We start from the raw sequence: 21,687 nt of genomic DNA on the forward strand, positions 1-21,687 counted from the left end.
ACAAAAGGAAAGACAAAAATTACACAATTGTATCAATAGATGCGGGGGGAAAGCATTTGATAAGGTACGGCACCCATTTATAATAAAAACACTAAGCAAAGTGGGAATAGAGGGAACATTCCTCAACATAATAAAGCCATATATGAAAAACCTACTGCCACCATCATACTCAATGGGCAAAAACTAAAAGTGCTTCCAGAACAAGAGAAGGGTGTCTGCTTTCACCACTCTTATTCAACACAGTACTGCAAGTCCTAGTCTCAGTGATCAGACAAGAGGAAAAAATAAAAAGCATCCAAACTGGAAAGGAGGAAGCAAAACTGTCATTATTTGCAGACAACATGATATCGTACATAGAAAACCCTATAGGTTCCACCAAAACACTAAACCTAATAAATGAATTCAGCAAATTAGTGGGATGCAAAGGTACTTTATACACCAAGAATGAGCTATAAGAAAGAGGAACTAAGAGAACAATCCCATTTACCATTGCAACAACAAAAAAAATAAAGTACCTAGGAAAAAATTTAACCAAGGAGATAAAAGACCTGTACTCAGAAAACTATAGAACACCAAAGAAAGAAAATGAGGAAGATACAAATAAGTGGAAGCACATACCATGTTCATGAATAAGAATGAACACTATATACCCAAGCAATCTATTGATTCAGTAAAATCCCTATTAAAATACCAATGGCCTATTTCACAGATCTAGAAAAATATTCCAAAAATGTATATGGAACCAAAAAAAAAGCCCCACAGTCTCAGCAAGGTTGAGAAAGAAGAACAAATTTAGAGGGATCACAATACCTGATGTCAAACTATGTTACAAGGCCACTGTAATCAAAACAGTCTGGTACTGGCATAAGAACAGACACATAGATTAACACAACAGAATACAGAGCCCAGAAATAAACCCATGTCTTGATGGTCAATTAAGATTTGACAAAGGAGGCAAGAGCATACAATGGAGCTAAGAGAGTCTCTTTAATAAATAACGTTGGGAGAACTGGACTGGTTCCTACAAAAAAATGAAACTAGACCACCACCTTACACCATACACCAGAATAAACTCAAACTGGATAACAGCCTTAAAGAAAAGTTGTGATACCATAAAAATCCTAGAGGAAAACACAGGCAGCAAAATTTCAGACATCTTGCATAGCAATATTTTGCTGATATATCTCCAAGGGCAAGGAAAATAAAGAAAAAAACAAATGGGAACTACATCAAATTAAAAAGCTTCAGCACAGCTAAAGAAACCATTATTAAAATGAAAAGGGAACCAACTATATGGGAGAATATATTTGCAAACGATATATTGGACAAGGGTTTAGTCTCCAAAATACATGAAGAACTTACACAACTCAACACCAGAAGACAATCCAATTGAAACATGGGCGAAGGACCTGAACAGACACTTCTCCAAAGAGGACATATGGATGACCCATAGACATATAAAAAAATGAATGCTCAATATCACTAGCTATCAGAGACATGCAAATTAAAATCATGAGATACCACCTCAGACCTGATAAAATGGCTATCATTAAAATCAACAAACAAGTGTTGACAAGTGTAAAGGGAACCCTAGTGCACTTTTGGTGGGAATGCAGTCTGGTTCAGCCACTATGGAAAACAGTATGGAATTTCTTCAAAAAGCTAAAAATGGAACTGCCTTTTGACCCAGCAATTCCACTGCTGGGAATATGCCCTAAGAATCTCAAAACACCAATTCAAAGGAATTTATGCACCTCAATGTTCACAGCAGCACTATTTACAATAGCCAAGATTTGGAAACAGCCTAAATGCCATTCAGTAGATGAGTCAATCAAAAAACTTTGCTCCATTTATACAATAGAATACTAAGTAGCAGTAAAAATGAAGGAATTCTTACCTTTTGCAACAGCATGGACTGAACGGAAGAGCATTATGCTAAGTGAATAAGTCAGGTGGTGAAAGACAAATATCATATGATTTCACCTATAGGTGGAAACTAATGAACAAAATAAACTCATGAGCAAGACAGAACTAGAAGCATAGAAACATGGAACAGAATGACAGCTGTAAGAGGGAATAAGGGAGGTAGGGACTGATTGAAAAAAGGAGAAGGCATTAGCCAAAGAACATATACCCATGACCCATGGACATGGACAATGGTATGGGGACTATGGGAGTGGGGGACAGGCTGGGTTGAGGGGGGCAAATGGGAAAAATTGGGACAACTGCAATAGCATAAACAATAAAATATTTTTGAAAAAAGCAAGCACACATTGGAAGCACCTTTTTCACTCAAAAATGTGTTTTAAAAGGTTATCAGCTGCAGAGGCTGGTTGTAGATTGAGAATGAATCTGAGAACTATGAAAATCCACATTTATTAACTTTGTAACAAGAGTGGAGAGTAATGTGGGTTATAGGCAAGGGTCAGAGAAAACAATAGTCACAAGTAACTAGATTCAAGACGCCCTTCTCAGCACTTGCAGCAAGACTGGGTATCTGAAGCAGTCTCGGTCCAAGGGCTCTGGGCAAGCTACTTCATCTCCTGCTTGGGAACTAGGGTGTCCTCATCTCACATAAACTTACGGATTTAACTAACACGTATTACTATGCTTCACGGATGGCAAAGCCACAAAGTTATTAGAGAATATATTGAAATGCGTGTAAGCAACAGCCTTGAACACATGCCACGTGAAAGCAGCACAACACAAACCAAAGACTGCCCAATACTGGAAGCCATCCAGCCCGCACTGACCCCAATCCCAACAGCCCTTGCAGAGTCTGCCTGAAGGGACCACCCCGCCCCCCGCCCCCCCGGGCCCCACTGCCCCACTGCCCCACTGCCCCGAGGCGAGGCGGGGCCAGGAGCACCAGCCAGCGCCACGCCCCCTTCAGACCCTCCTCCCAGTCTTCCATGGCTTCTAGAGGGCCGGAATGGCTGGGGACAGAAGTTTTTGGTAAGTTTTGGTTTCCTACCTGCTCGGCAGAAGCCGAAGCCTCCAGCTAGCCCCGCCTCCTGACACTCCGACCCCGAAAACGGAGGAGCGCGCTAAAGGGCGAAAAGGTTCTGATTGGAGAGAGCGTGTATTTACACTCCCACTCGCTCAAGCGAGTGGACTAAGTTTACCCCGCCTCTTCCTTGGTTGTAGTCCTCAGGGTCGGAGGAGGAGTCTCCCTGGCCCTTTTATTTTGGCGGCTCCGTGTTAGCTTGCTGTGTATTGGGAGGTGTGTTGAAGTTTTGTGTAGGAGATGTCAGAAAATAAGTTAGCAGACCGCAGCGACTACAGCGAGGAGCAGGTGTCCGGTGCTACAGTCATCGCTCAGGCCCTGAAAATACAAGTATGACTGACCTGCGCGGAGGGAAAGGCTCCTACGGAAGCCGGCGGGGACCAAGATTTGTTGAAGACGAGGAGTGCGGTCGGAGTGGGAGGGTGGGAGGTTCGCATGTGGTTTTCCTTTTAGCGCCCCGGGGGTGGGGGGAACTTTGTAGCTGTGACTGGAGCATAGACGCCCCCCCCCCCGCAACCCCGTTCTTCGCCTCCCAGGATGTGAAGTACATGTTTGGCGTCGTAGGCATCCCAGTGACCGAAATCGCTATCGCTGCCCAGCAACTGGGCATCAGATACGTCGGGATGCGAAATGAGCAAGCGGTAAGTATGGTCTCTGGGAGCCCCGTGCATGTTAACGATTAATAATAACGGCAGATATTCATTGCAGACACTCAGTGCTTACAACTATTCAGATACTTTACACGAATCAATCACATCAATTTTATGAGACAGGACCTATTAATCCTAGTTGACAGGTAAGAGAAGTGAGACACAGAGGGGTGGAGTTGCCTGAGGTGACAACTGTTACGGTGGAGTCAGAATTTAAACTCGGATATTCTGGGTCCTAAGTCCATGCTGTTAACACCGTGCACTGTTGTGCTCTGCCAAGTGGAGAGTGTCAGAATTGGGACAGTTTCCAGGGCTGAACCTGGATCCTCTGAACTTCATTCTCATAATTACCTGTTACATGTTTATTTCTGTTTATTATTTGTTTACTTGGACTCCCCTATTAGTCTGTTAGCTCCCAGAGGGAGATGATATTTTCTCCTTGACACATCTGTGTCCCCTAGGGGGTTCGTGCACACGGTAGGTACTCTGGGAGTACCTGTGCTATGAGGGGGTGAAGGCCAGATCTCATATAGTAGGTGGCTCTGCAAGGTGGCCCATCACAGACAGTACAGCCATGATTGGAACTTGGGTGTCCTAAATCCCAGTTCTGTGCTTGTTCCACCACACTACACTGCCACCTTTCTTAAGGGCTTACGTGAAACCATGAGAAAGGAAGATGGGACATTTTGTCAACTCAGCCTCCCCTCTCTCAGAAATGCTGGTTTCAAGATCAAGAGTCCACTTCTGCAATGCCATATTTCACTAGTCCATTAAACTAACTGCTCCTGCTTTCCACTCCCACTGTTGCCCTCGAATTCGGGTTCTTGCCTCCTCCTGTCCAGACAGCTACCATGATCTCCCTAAGTGGTGCCTTTCCTCTGCCTTCAGATGTGATTTCCTGAAGAGTAGGAATTGTGATTCATTTGTTATATCCCCTTAGTGCCTGGCTTTTGCATGATGTGGGTGCTTAGTATATTTTTATTAATTGAATGACATTCCTTACCTATAAAATTTGAGAATCATAGGGTTTTTTTTTAGATCTTAAAACTAATAGGTCTTGAGTTTGTGTTGCTTCTATCTTCTACTTTTCTTAGTCAGAACAACATTCTGTTCTTTCATCTGTGTGAGAAGATGAAGCTAATAACCTATCAATGGGACTTACATTTTACTGCTTTTCCTAGTGGTGATATGTCTAGTTTCTTCATACAGCATATGTTTATTGAGTACGCGTTACATGCCAAGCACTATCTTACATAACCTGTGGGAGATGTAATGAAGCAATGAGGCCTTGATCCTAATGTTGATCACAGTCTGGGAAAGTGAGGGCAAGACACACAGAAAAAAATGTATCTAGTATAGTAACTCAGAATAGGTATATGTATAATAGACAGAACATTTAAAGGGTGACCAGTTCTCGATGAGTAGGACAAAGAACAGTACCTGTAAAGGCAATGTGTCTTCATACTGTTCCATCAAGGGACCCTAAGGACATGGTGGCCTGTCAGGCTGCCTCTGTAGGCTGAGGCAAGGCTGTAGAGAGTCAGTGGCTGGGAAAGGAGTGTGGCATTTGTTCAGTAGGCACTGGATGAGACTGTAAAGGTTTCTGTAAATAGGTGGATAACAAAATTACATTAGAGAGATGATTTTGGTGGTAGTTCAGACTATGAATCCCAAGGCAGCTTGAAGTTTTATTTCAGCCCCCATAAGCTTAGCTGTGGGCCTCCTTAGGTCCGAGGTGCTTTGTTAGACACTGGGTATGGAGATGGAGGGTGCTTCCTGTCCTTGAGGGGCTTATAACCCAGCTGTGGAGACAGAGGCACACAAACAGTTTTATCATAATGTGGTAAATACTGTGTTTGAGATACAGCCAAGGTGCTGTGGAAGTCCAGAAAAAGGTACCCTGCTCAGCCTAAGACTTCAGAGGTTTCCTGGAGGAGGTGATGCCCAAGCTATTTTGAAGGATGAGTAGACATTAACCAGCTGGGAAGGAGAGGACAAACTCTTCTGGAGATGATTTCTAGGTTTGGGCTTGCTTAACCAAGGAGTTATATCATGGTGCCACAGACTCAGGTAGGGAATACAGAGAGAAGAGCCAGTGTGGTGGGAAAAGGTGATGAGTTCAGATTTGGACATAATAAGTCTTGAGATGCCTGTAGGACATTCCGAGTGCACTTGCCCCGCAGTCAGTCTGACTCTTTCCATCAGTCAAAGGAAGGCTTAACCAGAGAGTGTGAAAAACAGGGCCAAAAGCCATTCGAGAGGCAGAAAAGGTCTTGGCATCCAATTGCTTAGTTGTACTTGAGGGAAAAGTATAGTTGGTTGTAGCTTGTCTTTCATTAGATCCTTAGAGAAATCAACACATGTATTGACCAGTTTTCCAGAAGGTAGTTGAGTGTTAGGAATTTCATTGTTACCGAGAGCTTATTGTTTGTAGCCACCATTCTGATTATTTTACATGTATTAGCTGATTTTATTCTCACAGCAATGCTGTGAATTATGTTCATTTTATTGATGAGGAAGCCAAGGAACAGAGCAACTTGCTAAAATTCCACAGTAGAAGTCAGGGGAACTGGCATCTGAATTAAACAGCTTGGTTCCAGAGTCTGTTCTCTTAAGTACTACAAACATTATTCCACCTGTGAATGAGGGTAACTTGTTACAGAAATAGATATTTTATCATCATAAAGCCAGTTCTTTTTCAACTTTAACACCTATTACCAGAAGAATATAATTTTTGTTACGTGTTGTTTTGTATTTTGCATTCTGCAGCAAGATTTTGCACCCTGCTTTAATTAGTGGGCAGTGCTGCTCAGTGTCCAAATAGTGGTCTTGTTGCAGCAGATATTTTGTTTTATGCATTGCATTTCATAGCAGCTGCCTGATTACTGTCCTATTTGAATTTGGCCTGATGTGCAGAAGGGAGAGGTGATGAGGACCCATGGAGAACAGCAGCACAGAAAAAGGACAGAGCCTGTGTGCAATTTCAGCTTCTTAGTTGGGCGTGTGGTAGTGGTACCAGTTAGATTATGGCTCATTGTAATTTATTTTTGAATTTTTATGCTTATGTCCTTAATGTGGATTTATTTAAGTTCAGTATATCATATATAACACTGAATGGAGGTTAGAAAATACCCAATTTAATACCATTTCAAAAAAAAGAGAGGAAATAATAACTGGAAAAAATTATGTCCCAAACTAAGGAGAAGGATTTTTCCAGGTTATCTTGTATTTAATTAAGCATCTTCCCTTTCTTCCTATTATGAGCTGCAGTACAGTTTAACAGGAGCCCTGGCTGGTGTGGCTCCGTGGATTGAGGGCCCGCCTGCGAACCGAAGGTCACCAGTTCACTTCCCAGTTGGGGCAGTGCCTGGGTTGTGGGCCAGGGAAGGAGGTGTGAGAGGCAACGGATTGATGTATCTCTCGCACATGATGTTTCTCTCCCTCTCTTTCTCCCTGTCTCCCTCCCTTCTCCTCTCCCTAAAAATAAATAAAATAATTTTTAAAAAAAATTTTAAGTAAAAACTAACCATGAAGGAAATCTCAACAAGTCTCCAAGTACTGAAAATATACAGTATATATAACTTGAGCATTTAGAAATTAACTAGAATTCAATAACAGAAACATAACTTGAATATTCCCAGACCTCTGAAAATTAAATAACACATTTGGTACTTTGTAAATATTTGAAAAGTTTAATAAAATCAATAAACTTCAAGGTAGACTGATCAAGAATAAAAGAGAAATGATACAAATTACTAATATCAGGAATTAAAAAGGAGACTATGGACAAATATTTTGAAAAAGAAATCACAATGAAAATAGAAAATATTTTGAGTTGAATGATTATAACAAATGAGATACCAAACTCTTGATAGCTAAACCAGTTCTCAGGGGAAATAGTTTCAAATGAGTCTGTTAGTGAAGAAGTTTAAAAACCAATGCTCTAAGTTTACATTTTTAAGAAGCTGGAAAAAGAAAACCAAATTAAACCCCAAAGTAAAGGAGTAAAATAATAAATATATGAGCAGAAATAAATGAAATAGAGAACAAATGAATAGAGAAAAATCAATGAAACCAAAAATTGGCTCTTTGAAAAGATTGATAAATTTGATAAATCCCTAGCAAGACTGATGAATAAAAGAGAAAAGACACAAATTACCAATATTAGGAATAAAAAAGATCACATTCCTATTGATCTTGAAGATATTGAAGCAGATCGGTAAAAGGATATGAATGAACTAGATCATATGGAGAAATTTCTTAAAAATGAAAAATTAGATTTAACATCTAAACTATTATTTGAAATTAACAAGTAGAACATTACTTGATAAAATGGAAGGTGTTCCCATTCCTCCTTTACAGTTAAGTTCTAATCTCTTTATAGTGAATGGTTGTATGTGTACTTACTATAAGGATCTCACATACTTAAGTCTCAGTGTTTTTCTTTGTAGGCTTGCTACGCTGCCTCTGCGGTCGGATACCTGACAGGCAGGTAAAGGAAAGTTTATGTTTTGCTTCCACTTCTTTGAAAGGCTATCCTAAATTGTTTAAGAAAATACTTTATAAATGTAAAATGACAGACTAAATGATAGGAAGGTACCTTTTCCATGGTGTTTTAAGCTTAGAAAGTCATCTAGGGTAAAAAACATTCAAGTTCAATTTAAAAATTGGGTGGAACACTACATTTCAGATTTTCTTTCTGTCCAATATTAGTTGATATTACATTTGTTAAAAATATGTGTAAACACTTCTCTTTTTCATACAAAAATGTACTCAGCAGTCAAAACTTTGCTTCTGTATACAGTCAACTTGATTTAGCCAAATATAATAGGAACAAAATATGAAGAGTTTAATGAAATACAATGTGAAGATGACAGGTACCTTGTTTCTTACAGGAGTAACTGCAAGAAATACCTGCAAGAAAAGAGTACCTTTCTCTCCTTTTTTGTAATGCAAAAATATTTTAATAATTGTTTTACCAATTGTAGAAAAGATCTATCTGTCCTTCCTTTGAAGTCCAAGAAAGTTATCATGTTTCACCCTAAGTGTTATGAATCAAGTATTGCATCCGACCTATTTTTAATAAAATAAATTGTTTTTGCTTTTAGGCCAGGAGTATGCCTTGTTGTTTCTGGCCCAGGTCTCGTGCATGCCTTGGGTGGTATGGCAAATGCAAACATGAACTGTTGGTAAGTAGATTGTTATTACTAGAAACATTTTCTTAAAAATGTTAGCGTGTGATTTTTATCTAGCAGAGCAATTGCTGATCAAGGGTGGGAGGACTTGGAATCAAGTATTTAAGAGAATGGCTTAGTAAAAAATTAAATTAAGAAGAGTATCAGGAAGAAAAACTAAAATCTATCAGTAATTCCTTTACCTAGAGGTAAACACTGTTAACATTTTGGAATACATACACATATACAGGGGTGGACAAAAGTAGATTTACAGTTGTTCGTATGGAAAAGACATGCAGGTTATGATTATTACAATAGCTTTATTAACTCAAAAGAATGTCACAGTGGCAAAAAAATACCTACTTTTGCCCACCCCTGTATATCTATATCTATGTACGTATGTCAGTAGTTCTCTTTAAGTGAAGAATTATTTTTTAAAGATCTCAGATCAGTATGCAAGAATGTATTCAGTTCTTCATCTTTTCTTGCATAATTAGCAAGACAATTGAAATTTTTATATTTATTGAATTTGTTTTATAAGTTACTTACTTTTTGACCTTGTCTCTGGTACTTTACCAATTAGATCATGTTAAAGGGGATTATCTTGTCATCAATTCATAAAGTGTTTACATTTTCTAGTGGGAAGGACATTCTTTTCTTTCTTGCCCTGTGTTCCCTATAGTTCTTTTTATTCTTCCTTCCTAGTCTTTCTCTTTCTTATTTACTTATGGGTCTGATATTTTTTGAGTAAACTTAGTTTTGCCATATCTTTTTTTTCTCTTGAAAGATAAGAATGTTTTTGCTAAGGAATTTCTCTCATTCTGTCATTTTCAAAGACTTACTTAGGAAAGTGTGGAAAACATTTTTTTCTCCTCTTAATCCCCAGAATAGTAGGAAGGGCATAAAAATTCAGTTTACATTGCTACAACTAGAGGTTTAGCATCAGCACCCAAAAGGGGTGGAGGGGAGAGAGGCAGGGAGGAAAAACATTTACTATAAATTTCAGATTTTTCTGATATTGAGGAAGGGTTTTCTCACATTAGGTTATTTCCTAAATTTTAAATCTGTAGTTTTTAAGAGAAAATGTTATTCTCATTCTGTCTCTCTTTTTCAACATCTATCGAGTGTTTATTATTTATTGGCCACTCTGCTGAGTGTTGTACAAGTTGAGCTCATTTGTAATTCTCAAAAAAAATGGACATTTCAGGCCCTTGGTTGTGATTGGTGGGTCCTCGGAAAGAAGCCAGGAGACAATGGGAGCCTTCCAGGAGTTCCCCCAGGTACCGACTTTACCCTTCTCCTCCAGAGATTCAGATTTATGGAGGAGAATATTGAATGTCAGCTGTAATTTTTCAATAAATAAATGTAACAAGATGTATGGATAAGAAATAAAAGGTCCTGTCTGCAAAATAAAATAAACAATAAATAGAGTGAAAGAAAATTACATGAGGTCTTTAAAGGTATATCCCTGAACTAGCAGATAGTTTCTGCATGGATGTTAAGAAAGCTTAGACTCTGCTTAGGGGCCGTCTTCCAAGAAATATACCTTTTTGTCAGGGTTTTAAACTTTGAAAATAGGTTCTTCAAAGAGCCAAGATAATACAGGAATAAAAGTGATTTTAGACTGTGCTTCTGAGACTTTGGGAAAGTAAAAGTTGAGAGGAAAAAATCCTATTCAAAATGACTATCAGTAGACTCTGGACAAGTTCATTTTTATTTTGGAAGGCTAAAGAAAAGAATTTGAAAATTTTTAAAAACTTGAAAGAATTTATCAATGAATGCTACAGTTTAAAAAATAGTTTTAGAAAGCAAATAGGTGAGAGAGAATGATTAACACTTAAGACATGAATAAATTTGAGCATTTATAGTACAAAGTTAAAACCGTTAGGCAAAGTATGTTGGTATATCAGAAATCATTGTGAGAACTTCAAAATATGAACATAATTTTGTATATGATTTACACTAGATCTTGATATAGGTTACTGAAAATGTTACATTTTTATACTCTTGAAACGGAATTGACGTTTTACCTAGTTAACAGTAGAGAATAACAGCAGTTATTTAAAAGATACTGATATACGTATTTGAAAAATAAATAGAGCAGATAAGTTATTTAAAAGGAAATTTAAAGTTACTACAAAAACTTTATAAATGAAGAAAAGCAGCCCTGGCTGGTGTGGCTCAGTGGATTGAATGCCAGCCTACAAATCAAAGGGTCTCCAGTTCGATTCCCAGTGAGGGCACATGCCTGGGTTGCAGGCCAGATCCTCAGTGGGGGGCTCACTAGAGGCAACCACACATTAATGTTTTTCTCCCTCTCTTTTTCCTTCCCTTCTTCTCTCTCTAAAAATAAATAAATAAAATCTTTTGAAAAAAATGAAGGAATCAGAGGATAATGTCTATTGTAAATATTTTTTCCCAAAAAGGGAAATAATGGAAGTTTATTAGATGAAATTAAAAGCTTGAAAAGAAAGATCCAAATATCTGTTTCTTATGGAAATACATAAAACTAAATGACGTGACTATGAACAGACTGAAAGTTAGGGAGTCAGCTTAATTCTTTCATGTTTGTGGGGCTAAGATTGCCCATTGTTCCAAAGATTTTGTACCAAAAAGTATTGAGAGAAACACTTGTTATATAATGTTTCAAAGTACATTAAACAATGAAAAATTAACCCAACTGAATTTACATGACCCAAATAGCACACCAGCAAAAAACGTAACAGGAAAACCTGCAGTAATATTAGAATAGATTATTATTGTAACTAGACGTAACATGAAGTTGTGTATTCCTGGCTGTGGAATTTCTGAGTCCAAGGATATACTTATTTTAATTTTTATAAGACATTGTCAACTTTCCCTCCCATTTCTACTCTTACCAGCAGTTTAAGAGGGTGCCTGTTTTCCTGTGTTGTGATACTGGCTGTGTATTATCTGAGTTGTTCATTGTTGCCAGTCTGAGAAATGAAAATGATACTTGTTTGGATTTGCTTTGTGAATCCTACTGAGGCAGAAATTTGATTGTGCTTTGCATAGGCTTCTAAGAAACAGTCCACTTTGGAGGAAGTGGGGAGGTGAAGGTGGAAGAGGGTATAGAGGGATAAATGGCAATGGAAAAAATACAACAAAATAAAAATAAATTAAAAAAAAACAGTCCAGGTGATACATTATTTCCATTTTGCCTCTGACCATCATAGAAAGTAATGACTTAACATTTTGTCTTCCTTTTGAAGAGTAATATGATCTGTGAACTGAATTTGAAGTGATTTTCTTTTTGTATATAGGTTGAAGCTTGTAGATTATATAGCAAGTTTTCTGCCCAGCCGAGCAGCATAGAAGCTATTCCATCTATTATTGAAAAGGTACAGTATTTACAGATCCTCCTGATCAGCTGGTTCTTCTCAGTTGCTTATATCTGTGTCATTTTTATTCTCAGTGAATGAGTAACAATTTAGAACATAATCAGATAATTAAAAAGGACATCGTTAAAGAGCTACATACATTTTAATGCCCACTGCTATTATATCTAATTATAGAAAAAGGTAAAATAAGTCATTTTTGAAAAAGATGTTTCTCCTGTACTTTAATAACTATGGAAAAAATGAAAAGAAAGATATGATGGAACCCTGGGTGTCCTTTCTCTTATGCTTTTGCAAAAGGTTATCTTTGAAAATTAGTACTAATGCATATAAGACCATCTCTTAGTGGGTTATGTTACATTTGAGTTTTGTCAAAACCATGTGTTACAGAAATCATTTGACACATGTTACAACATCACAGTTGCTGAAAACTGCCAGGTCATTTAGGATTAGGAAGCAGGTTATGCATGTTATGAAGACTTGGCAAGCAGAGCTTAGTGGGGAGTTTCTAAGACTAAAGTATAATTGGATGTGAATTTTAAAGCTGTGAGTATTTACTTTCTTATCTGTCTCCTTTTAAACAAAAATCCCTTTTAAAATACAGTTGACCCTTGAACAAAAAGGGTTTGAACTGCTCAGGTCCACTCGTGTGTGTGTGTGTGTGTGTGTGTGTGTGTGTTTAATAAATATGTACAGCCCTGGTTGGTGTGGCTCAGTGGATTGAGCACCAGCCTGCGAACCAAAGGGTTGCTGGTTTGATTCCCCGTCAGGGCACATGCCTGGGTTGTCAGCCAGGTTCCCAGTAGAGGGAGTGAGAGAGGCAACCAGACATTGATATTTCTCTCTCTTTCTTTCTCCCTCCCTTCCCCTCTGTCTAAAATAAATAAATATTTTTAAAAACATACATACAGTACTCTTCCTTATGATTTTTCTAATAACATTTTCTTGCTTAATTTATTGAAGACTACAATATATAATACATATACCACACAAAATATGTGTCAGTTTGACTGTTTATGTTACTGATAAGGTTAACAGTAGGCTATTAGTAGTGAAGTTTTGAGAGAGTCCAAAGTTATACTTTTTGGTTGCATGGGGGATCCGTGCCCCAACCGTCACATTGTTTGTTTGAAGGGTCAACTCTATATAGAATTAATACAGCATACCTAAAATCTAATCAAAATTGTGTACTTCTCTAACTAATGATGTTCAGAAAAATTAGAACTATTCATTTAACAATTTTAAGTTATTTTTGAGTGGATATTATAATAAGGATTGAGATTTTTACAATATTTTCTTCTATTTGTAATAAATTTAGGCAGTAAGAAGCAGTATTTATGGCCGTCCAGGTGCTTGCTATGTTGATATACCTGCAGAGTTTGTGAACCTCGAGGCAAATGTGAATTCTATAAAGTGAGTAATAGTTATGCTAGATTTTTTCTTAATTGTGTTATTATAATACCTTTAAATTCTGCTTAGCAGCTTAGAAGTTAATCATTTGTCTTAACTTTTGATGATTTAAAATTAAACTTAATCCTAGCCAAAGGGTTTCTCTTAATTAATGTGGTATTATTTAGTAATTATTTTGGGGCTTAATTACTAAATTGAATACTTGGAGCTTCCTGAACTCCTCATTTGATATTATTCTTTCAGTACCCACAGATATTACATCCTCATTAATGCAGTGTGGTTATTTAGAGTCTTTATAGTATAAACCAAAACATGAGGAGACTGTTGAAAAACTGTTAGAACACAATATAAACAATTTTAGTCTGTCAGTGATTTAAAAATATTCCAATACCAGATGTCTATTCCTTAAATAAACACTAGGTGAACAGTAAGTGTAAGAAACATTAAAAAAAAAACAACAAAAAACCATTTTCCACTGGCATCTAAGTCACCCCTGGTAAGGATGTGTACTTGGGTTATTGCATCTCCCTGGGTACCACTTAGTACATTCCTGCTCTCATGGGCCATGTACCCTTCTAGTGACTACAGAGGGAAAGTGGGCATTTCTGTGCATTCAGTATACCAAGGAGTGGTTTCTTTTGGGAGAGTCAGACCAAAAGGACAGCTATTCTACATAATAACTGAATATGAGACTCAAAATATTATTGGGCGGGGGAGAGAGAAATGAGCCTGAGGTAAGTTAACTCTGTAAGTCTTCTTTAAAAATTCTATAAACGTTCAAATGTCCTTTTTTTGGTATTATAGTGCCCAAGTTTTGAACAGTATGGTGTTTATTAATTAGAGTAAACAAAATAAAACATTGAGGACTTGGTGTCCAGAAATGTTTAACTATACAGTTTCAATATATCCTTTACTAATGCATATTGTGGTACTAAAATATTGACTCACTCAGTAAGTGGAACCACAGCAAGGTAGTTGAAAGCATGGACTTTGGAGACAGAATGAATTAGTTCAGCCCAGTCACTGCCCCATGCCCTGGTCACTGGGTAAATGACTTACTTTCTGGGCTTTTTTCCCCCAACGGTGAAATGGAGATAATGGTAATACCTAACCTCATTGTTCTGAAATTTAAATGAGAATAAGTGGCACATAGTAAGTATTAAATATTAGCTTTAAGTATGTTTTCACTATTACTACAACAACTACTGCTATTACAATGTTAAGCCATTAACTCAAATTTCCTATCAGTGAATTACTCATTTGACTGACTATTAGATGATACTAGTGCATAACTTAATTTACTAGATGTGATAAAGATATGGTTATATAGATGAAAGTCTTATCTTTTTGAGCTGCATATGGAAGTTTTTAAGTCTTGATGCCTATAATTTAAAATGATTCAGGAAAAATATTTTCATGTATGTTGTGTGTGTATGTGTGAAGCAAATGGGAAAAAACGATATTATTTGTTGAATCTACATGGTGAGTATATGGAGTTTATTGTACTGCCTTTTTCCTACCTCTTATAGATTTGGTGTTTTCACAATAAAAAGTTTGAAAGTGGGTCTCTCTTAATCAGCAGAATTCTGTTATTTCCAGGTACGTGGAGTGCTGCTTGCCCCCTCCTGTTAGCATGGCGGAAATGTCTGCAGTATTCACGGCAGCATCTCTCATCAGGAATGCCAAGCAGCCCCTTCTCATCATCGGGAAAGGTAGCATTGAGTGGAACTGCGAATCTTGCCGGGCTTTTGAAAGAATGCAGGTTCTGTTTAGAAGTTGTGTCCATTGTGATAATCTGCTCTAATGTTTGAAAGTGGAATAAGAATTCTCTTCATCCAGCCCTGGCTGGCGTAGCTCAGTGGATTGAGCGCGGGCTGGGAACCAAAGTGTCCCAGGTTCGATTCCCAGCCAGGGTACATTCATGGGTTGCAGGCCATAACCCCCAGCAACCGCACATTGATGTTTCTCTCTCTCTCTCTCTCTCTCTCCCCCCCTCTCTTCCCTCCCTAAAAATAAATAAATAAAATTATTAAAAAAAAAAAAAAAAAAGAATTCTCTTCATCCAAATAGCATTATTTATTTGTTTTGAAATCCTAGAATTGTTCTAGAATGCTCATTCTTTTCCTTCTAAGGAAATACTGCCTATTGCATTTCTTTGGTCTTATGAGTAAAATTTTTTTCCATTATAAAAAAATATTTATAAAAAGTTTTGGAAAATCCAGAAAATTAAAAAGAAATCCCTTCATCCAAAACAGCTATTTTTAACAAGTAGTACTTTTCTGTTGCTTTTTGCATGTATATTTTATATATTGTGATCGTACTAAATAAACCATTTCATATTCTACTTAATTCATTTAACATTATAACAACATTTTTTCATGGTCTTAATTTTTTTCCCTAAATTTAATTTTTAATGCTTCCTCAGGTATATACTAAAACTTTATTGGCAAATATTTAAATTTGCCAAACTGTGAAAAACACATTTGTGCTTATAGCTTTTTCCATATTTAATATATAAAGCAGATTCCCAGAAAAAAAAATTAACTAAGTTAAAAAATAATCATATTTTAAGGCTTTAGGTGAATATTATCAAATTGCTTTCTCCCAAGGTATTGTATCAGTTTATACTGCTTTCAGCAATTTATTATAGTATCCATTCTGTATTCTGGAACTGAGGAAGCTATGTATCACTTATGACCATGTTAGTCAGTTGTCAACTGCTAAGAAACTATTGGGTTGGCCAAAAAGCTCATTCAGTTTTTTCCATACAATGACTGTAAGTAGTGCTTAGTTGTCTTTAACTTCATTTGAAACAATTTTGTTAGGTTGTGTTATGACAGCTGTGATATCAGTATGCATTTAAACAAAACTTATCAAATTTGGTAAATATTTGTGTAGATATTTTAATATTGAAGATGAAAGAAATACACATTTTCAGTATATTATGCTTCATTAGTTCAAGAAAGGTAAAAACACAAATGAAATGTGAAAAAAAAGATTTGTGCAATGTATGGAAAAGGCACTGTGACTGAGCAAATGGGTCACAAGTGGTTTGTGAAGTTTCTTGGTACTATGGACATTTTGGCCAAATAATTCTTTGTGGTGGGACTGTGTTATGCATTGGAAGATGTTTAGCAGCACTCCTGGCCTCTATCTGCTAGAAGCCAATAGTGGGAGATAGCTGATATACTCAAAATATCCAAATCAATCAAGTTATTTGTGAAAATGAAAAATATGTCTTTTATTTTATGGAAAAAATTGCTTTGATGGAAATGGTGCACAACAGAAAAAAGTTGAAGTCAGAACTGAGTTGAATGTAGCTATATGATGTACTAGCTCTCTGATCTTGGCCAACAACTGCTTTTGAGTCTCAAATGCCAGACTTGTAAGAAAGAGATATTAACTGCCTCAAGATACTGTCATAATTAAATAGCACAATAAGTAGAAAGAGTTCAGTGGATGCGAGTTTTCCTTCTTCCTCTAACCAGTGTTTAAGGAGTGATTACAAGGCAGGGAGTATAGAAAACGTGTTTGAGGTACACAGAGAAATAATTGTCCCCGAACCTGTAGGAAGACAGACCGGGTGACAAATCAGGGCAGCATACTGTTCAGCAGTGTGCACAGGGAGGCGAGGCAGACTCTCAGGGGAGGCAGTGGTTTACGCATGTAGTTGTTGGTGCAGACAGACTCCCCAGAAGAGATGGACACTGAGGCTGCTCCTTGAAAATGTCCGATAGATCACTGGGTGGACCAAGAGAACAAAAGCAGTTAGGGAAGAGAGAACTGGGTGGGCAAAGATACTGAGGGAAGAAGGAGAACACAAGGAAGCTGTCTGGGTGAGAAAAAGGAACCATTTACTTTTCACCCTACGTGTGTGAGAAGAGATTTTTCTAAGGTAGTTTTATGAGCGGGAGCATTACATTAAATCTGAACATACGCTGTGTTATTTACTGGGATTTAGCAGAGGATTATAAATTCTGAATATGGAGTAATACTCTACTAGCCCTGAAAAAGAGTATAAAACTAAATAGCTAAAAAGAAATATAGTGGCCTTGACATTAGAAATGAAATCATCCCTCAAACAGTGAGTTGTTTATTGTCATTGAAATGGGCATTCGGTTATTCTGCAGACACACATGGTGAAAACAAGCATGTGACGTGTGGGTGAGCCCTATTGCAGTCACAAAATGGTAGAGCCTATGAAGAGATCTACAGAGCTTTAGAAATGTATGCCCTTGTTAGAGTTTCCATGACTAGGATAGATTAGAGAGATCCTTCCCCTGGGAGGGCCGAGTCCTTCCTTGCCCACCTGGGCCTACCAGTACAGATGGTGTGTTCGGGGAATTGTGAGCAGCAACTCAGCAGAACTGTAACAGAGAACGGGTAATTGAGAGCAGCAGGCGACGTGAGATGCAACTTTTCTTTTGAGGTAGTCATCCTTTAGAATAATTGAGAATACTGTTGGAGGGGAAATTAGAGTTGTTGCTTCCTTAAACATTTTTAGAGACCAAAGATAAAAACCACAGTCATTTGTTTTAAGTCTTGGAAAAGCAGGAGAATATTTGAGAAGTTTTAAAAGTAATTTCGCATGAACTGTTTCAAGGATCACAGTGTCTGGAGTTAACTGACTAGTCCCATGTATTTGCATTTCTCGTAGGTGCTGCTTATGCCCAGGCAGAGGAGGAAATCCGGAAATTGGTGGAGCGATGTAAATTGCCGTTTTTGCCCACTCCCATGGGGAAGGGTGTTGTCCCTGACAGTCATCCAAATTGTGTAGCTGCTGCCAGATCCAAGTGCGTAGCATTCAGATTTTTTAAATACAAGGACGTGGCGCATTTTAGGCTAATTAATTTTATATGACTTTAGCAACTCTAGGAGACATTCTGAAAGAATCATGTAATTTTAAGCACACATGTTTCTTTTCACTTTTCAGCACTTTAAAGATGCCCACTATCTGCTGACTCTCATTGTTTCAGAAGAGATTTGCAGTCATTTGAATTTCTGTTCCCCTGTTATGTGTATCATGTTTTTCTGTGGCTGCTGTCAAGATTTTTCTTTATCTTTGGTTTTATCTTTATCTTTGGTGCAGTTTGATTATGATGTATCTGGACGTGGTTTTCTTTTTATCCTTTTGGTGTTTTCTCATTTTCTTGACTCTGTAAATTGGTGTCTTTTACCAAATTTGGAAAGATTTTGGTCATTATTTCTTCAAATATTTTTTCTACACCAATATCTTTTCCTTCTCCTAGGATAACACATATGTTAGATTGATAATGTCTCATAGGTTTCTGGATATCTGTTCAATTCTTTTCACTCTTTTTGTCTCTTTTACAGTTTCTGTTTCTCTGCTGAAAACTTTTTCTTCCCTTGTATTTCAAGAGTATTTTTGTTCAGCTTATGAAAGTTACAGTAGCGTGAAAGTCTTTGTTTACTAATTCCAACATCTGGGTCATCAAAGAACTAGCAAACAACTCTTTTGAGAATTGGTCACATTTTCCTGTTTTTTTGTGTGTATTAATTTTGGAGTGAATCCTGGAATTTTGAATATTATGTTGTGAGATGCCAGGTCATACTGAATTTTCTGTAGAAGTTGATTTTTGTTATTTTCCCTTTAGCAAGCAGCTTGCATGGTTATGTCAGACTGCAAGTTCAGTCTTCCTGTGGGCTCCAGGGTACACTCAGGTACAAAGTCTTAGCTGTGCAATTTTGGGTCTGTCTGTACATGCACAGCTCAGGGGTGAACCCCAGACATGTGCTGGTTCATGTCCAGAATCAGGGATCTCTTTTCTCTCTAGCAAGTAGCCCCTCCCCTCCTGATTTCCAGGAGTTCCTTTTCCTGTGGCCAAGTGACAGAAAGAAGGAACAGTAAAAAAATAAAGAGGATTTCCCCAATACTCTCCAAGTGATGTGGGATTCTGTTAGTTATTCTAGCCTGAAAAATGTTTTTCTGGGAATTTTAGCTGCTGGGGAGCTACCACAGTGCTGCTGCTGTGCAGCAGGGCTGCCCTCAGAGCACAGCTGGTAGAGAGAAAAAGAAAGTTCTGACCCTTCCCCACTGTGCTCTTGGCTTGCAGAGGTCCCTTTTCTGCATCCTCTGGCCAGGTTTGTGCTGCCTTTCAGTTCTGGAACTGGGGCTGCCCTGGGACACATTCAGGAGACAGGAGCTGGGGAATCCCTGAAACCCACTCCTTGTGTGCGTTTGACTCCGCCCCCAGCCTGCCTACTGTTTACTTTTCAGGGGCCTCAGGTGGTTGCTTTTCCTGGTTTGTTCTAGAGTTTTCCGTTGTATTCAGTGGGAGGGTAAGGCTGTAGTAGGCCTACCCAGTCTTGGCAGGCACTGCACATCCCCTGTTTTTAGATTTTTAAAACACACTTCTTGTTAAACTACACACACACACACACACACACACACACACACACGTGTATATACATTTAATTTTTTGAAATTTATTTTGAAATATTCTCAATATACAAAAAAGAGAGGATAATTTAATGTAACTACCACTCAGTTTTATCAACTGTAACATAACATTAAGTAACATGTCATTGCTTTAGGATTTTATTTTTAAGAAACAAAAAATCACGATTTACCTAGTCCCCTCTGCCTGTTTTTCCTGATCCCATTCCTCGCTTCCCTCTCCACAGTTTACCCCCATTGGGCATTTGGTGTTTTTCATGTTGTCATGCGCGCACCAAGATTAATTTTGAGGGTTTTTAAACTGTAGTGTTGGCTATGCAGCCTTTAATTGTTGCTCATTTAATGCTATCTTAATAGAGTATATCTTTTTTATATTAGTATATATAGTATAGAAACCAAATTAATTCTTACACTAAGTTTTTATAAAAATATGCTTTAACTTGAGTTGAACTGAAAATTATCTTTGTTCCAGCCAAATTTTAAGGAGATAATATTAATGACATTAATAGTGTAAAAAAGATGACAAGAGACTATATTTAATTGAATCAATGATTTCAAGGGTTTTGGAGTACCTGTAAGTAAATCTGTCCTCCTACCTGTAGTTTTTATCTGCTAAATCAGGTGCACAGGACCAATACCCTACATGAAGATAATTTTCTTGAGTTTATACTTGAAATGATAACTGAATTTTTGTGAAAAATAGGCCATATCACTGAAGAAGACAAAAGCAAAAAAAAAAAAAAAAGACAAAACCCAATCCTCTGTGGCAAAAAAATAGGAAAAAGGGAAACAGCCAAGAAGCAGAAAAGTAAGGAGTTAAAAAAGAAAAAAACAACCCACAGAAATTATGGTAATGAATTCTCCTGAGAAAAGGCAGAGACATTGAGATTGGATCACTAATAATAACAGCTACATGCATTGTAAGAACCACATCTAAAGCAAAATAAAAACAAGCAAAGACATATGAGGTAAACAAAAGAAAGCAAGGGTGGCTATGTTAATATTAGTGTGGATATCAAAATAAAAAATTTTTAAATTAGAAATTATGTTGACAAACATATTAAGATTTATAAAATAAAACTATTAGAAATACAATACTGATAATATTTTTTAAAGTAACTCGGATTCTCAGTCATCTTAAAAATATATGCTTCTAGGAATCAATGTGAAGTGTGTATTAAGATTCTAGCATAAAGGTGCTCAACCCAGTATTACTAATAACAAAGAGAATATCCAGCAATCGAGAAAAGGTTTAACAAATTTAATATATATGTTCGGCAAAACAGGCAGCCTTGAATTGTATTTAAGAAGAACTTAATGACAAAAGACATTTATATATAAGCAAAAGTACATGAGACAGTATTAAATAAGCTCAACAATGTCTAACATACTTGCATAGAAAAATAGACTGAATGAAAATAACATCAGGATATTGATAATAGTTTATAAGTTTTAAGTATAATTGGAGGCTTTTGGTTTTTTCTTTATACTTTTCCTGCTTATTCCAGATTATCCACAGTGGACTTGTATTAATTTTTTTAATAATAAAAAGGTAATCAATGAAATAGAGTATAGATGTAGTCCTATGGTAATATTTTTCTACTACTTTGTTTTTAGTTCTTTATGTATTTATTTTTAGAGAGAGGGGAAGGGAGGGAGAAATAGAGGG

General features: G+C 37.2%; 2 protein-coding genes across 4 annotated transcripts in view; one reads left to right on the top strand and one right to left on the bottom strand.

Annotated features, from left to right (window-relative positions):
- Positions 1–3,096, bottom strand: part of BTD (biotinidase) — a 31,803-nt gene extending 28,707 nt beyond the window's left edge. The window contains exon 1 of the mRNA XM_028518912.2: positions 2,975–3,096. The gene's annotated coding sequence lies outside the window, so the exon portion shown is untranslated. The remainder of the gene's footprint in view (positions 1–2,974) is intronic.
- Positions 3,097–3,112: 16 nt separating this feature from the next.
- Positions 3,113–21,687, top strand: part of HACL1 (2-hydroxyacyl-CoA lyase 1) — a 32,543-nt gene continuing 13,968 nt past the window's right edge. The window contains exons 1-9 of one of the 3 annotated variants that reach the window (XM_028518212.2): positions 3,113–3,337; positions 3,544–3,648; positions 8,109–8,149; positions 8,766–8,846; positions 10,039–10,111; positions 12,116–12,193; positions 13,509–13,603; positions 15,200–15,312; positions 18,258–18,393. In XM_028518212.2, coding sequence (XP_028374013.1) covers positions 3,248–3,337; positions 3,544–3,648; positions 8,109–8,149; positions 8,766–8,846; positions 10,039–10,111; positions 12,116–12,193; positions 13,509–13,603; positions 15,200–15,312; positions 18,258–18,393 — 812 coding nt within the window. In that variant the 5' untranslated portion in view covers positions 3,113–3,247. Of the gene's footprint in view, positions 3,338–3,543; positions 3,649–8,108; positions 8,150–8,765; positions 8,847–10,038; positions 10,112–12,115; positions 12,194–13,508; positions 13,604–15,199; positions 15,313–18,257; positions 18,394–21,687 lie in introns of those variants that run through there. The other 2 variants (XM_028518213.2, XM_036030618.1) reach the window with 2 other exon arrangements.

This window comes from Phyllostomus discolor, chromosome 7 (genome assembly GCF_004126475.2).
Source record: "Phyllostomus discolor isolate MPI-MPIP mPhyDis1 chromosome 7, mPhyDis1.pri.v3, whole genome shotgun sequence".
NCBI lineage: Eukaryota > Metazoa > Chordata > Mammalia > Chiroptera > Phyllostomidae > Phyllostomus > Phyllostomus discolor.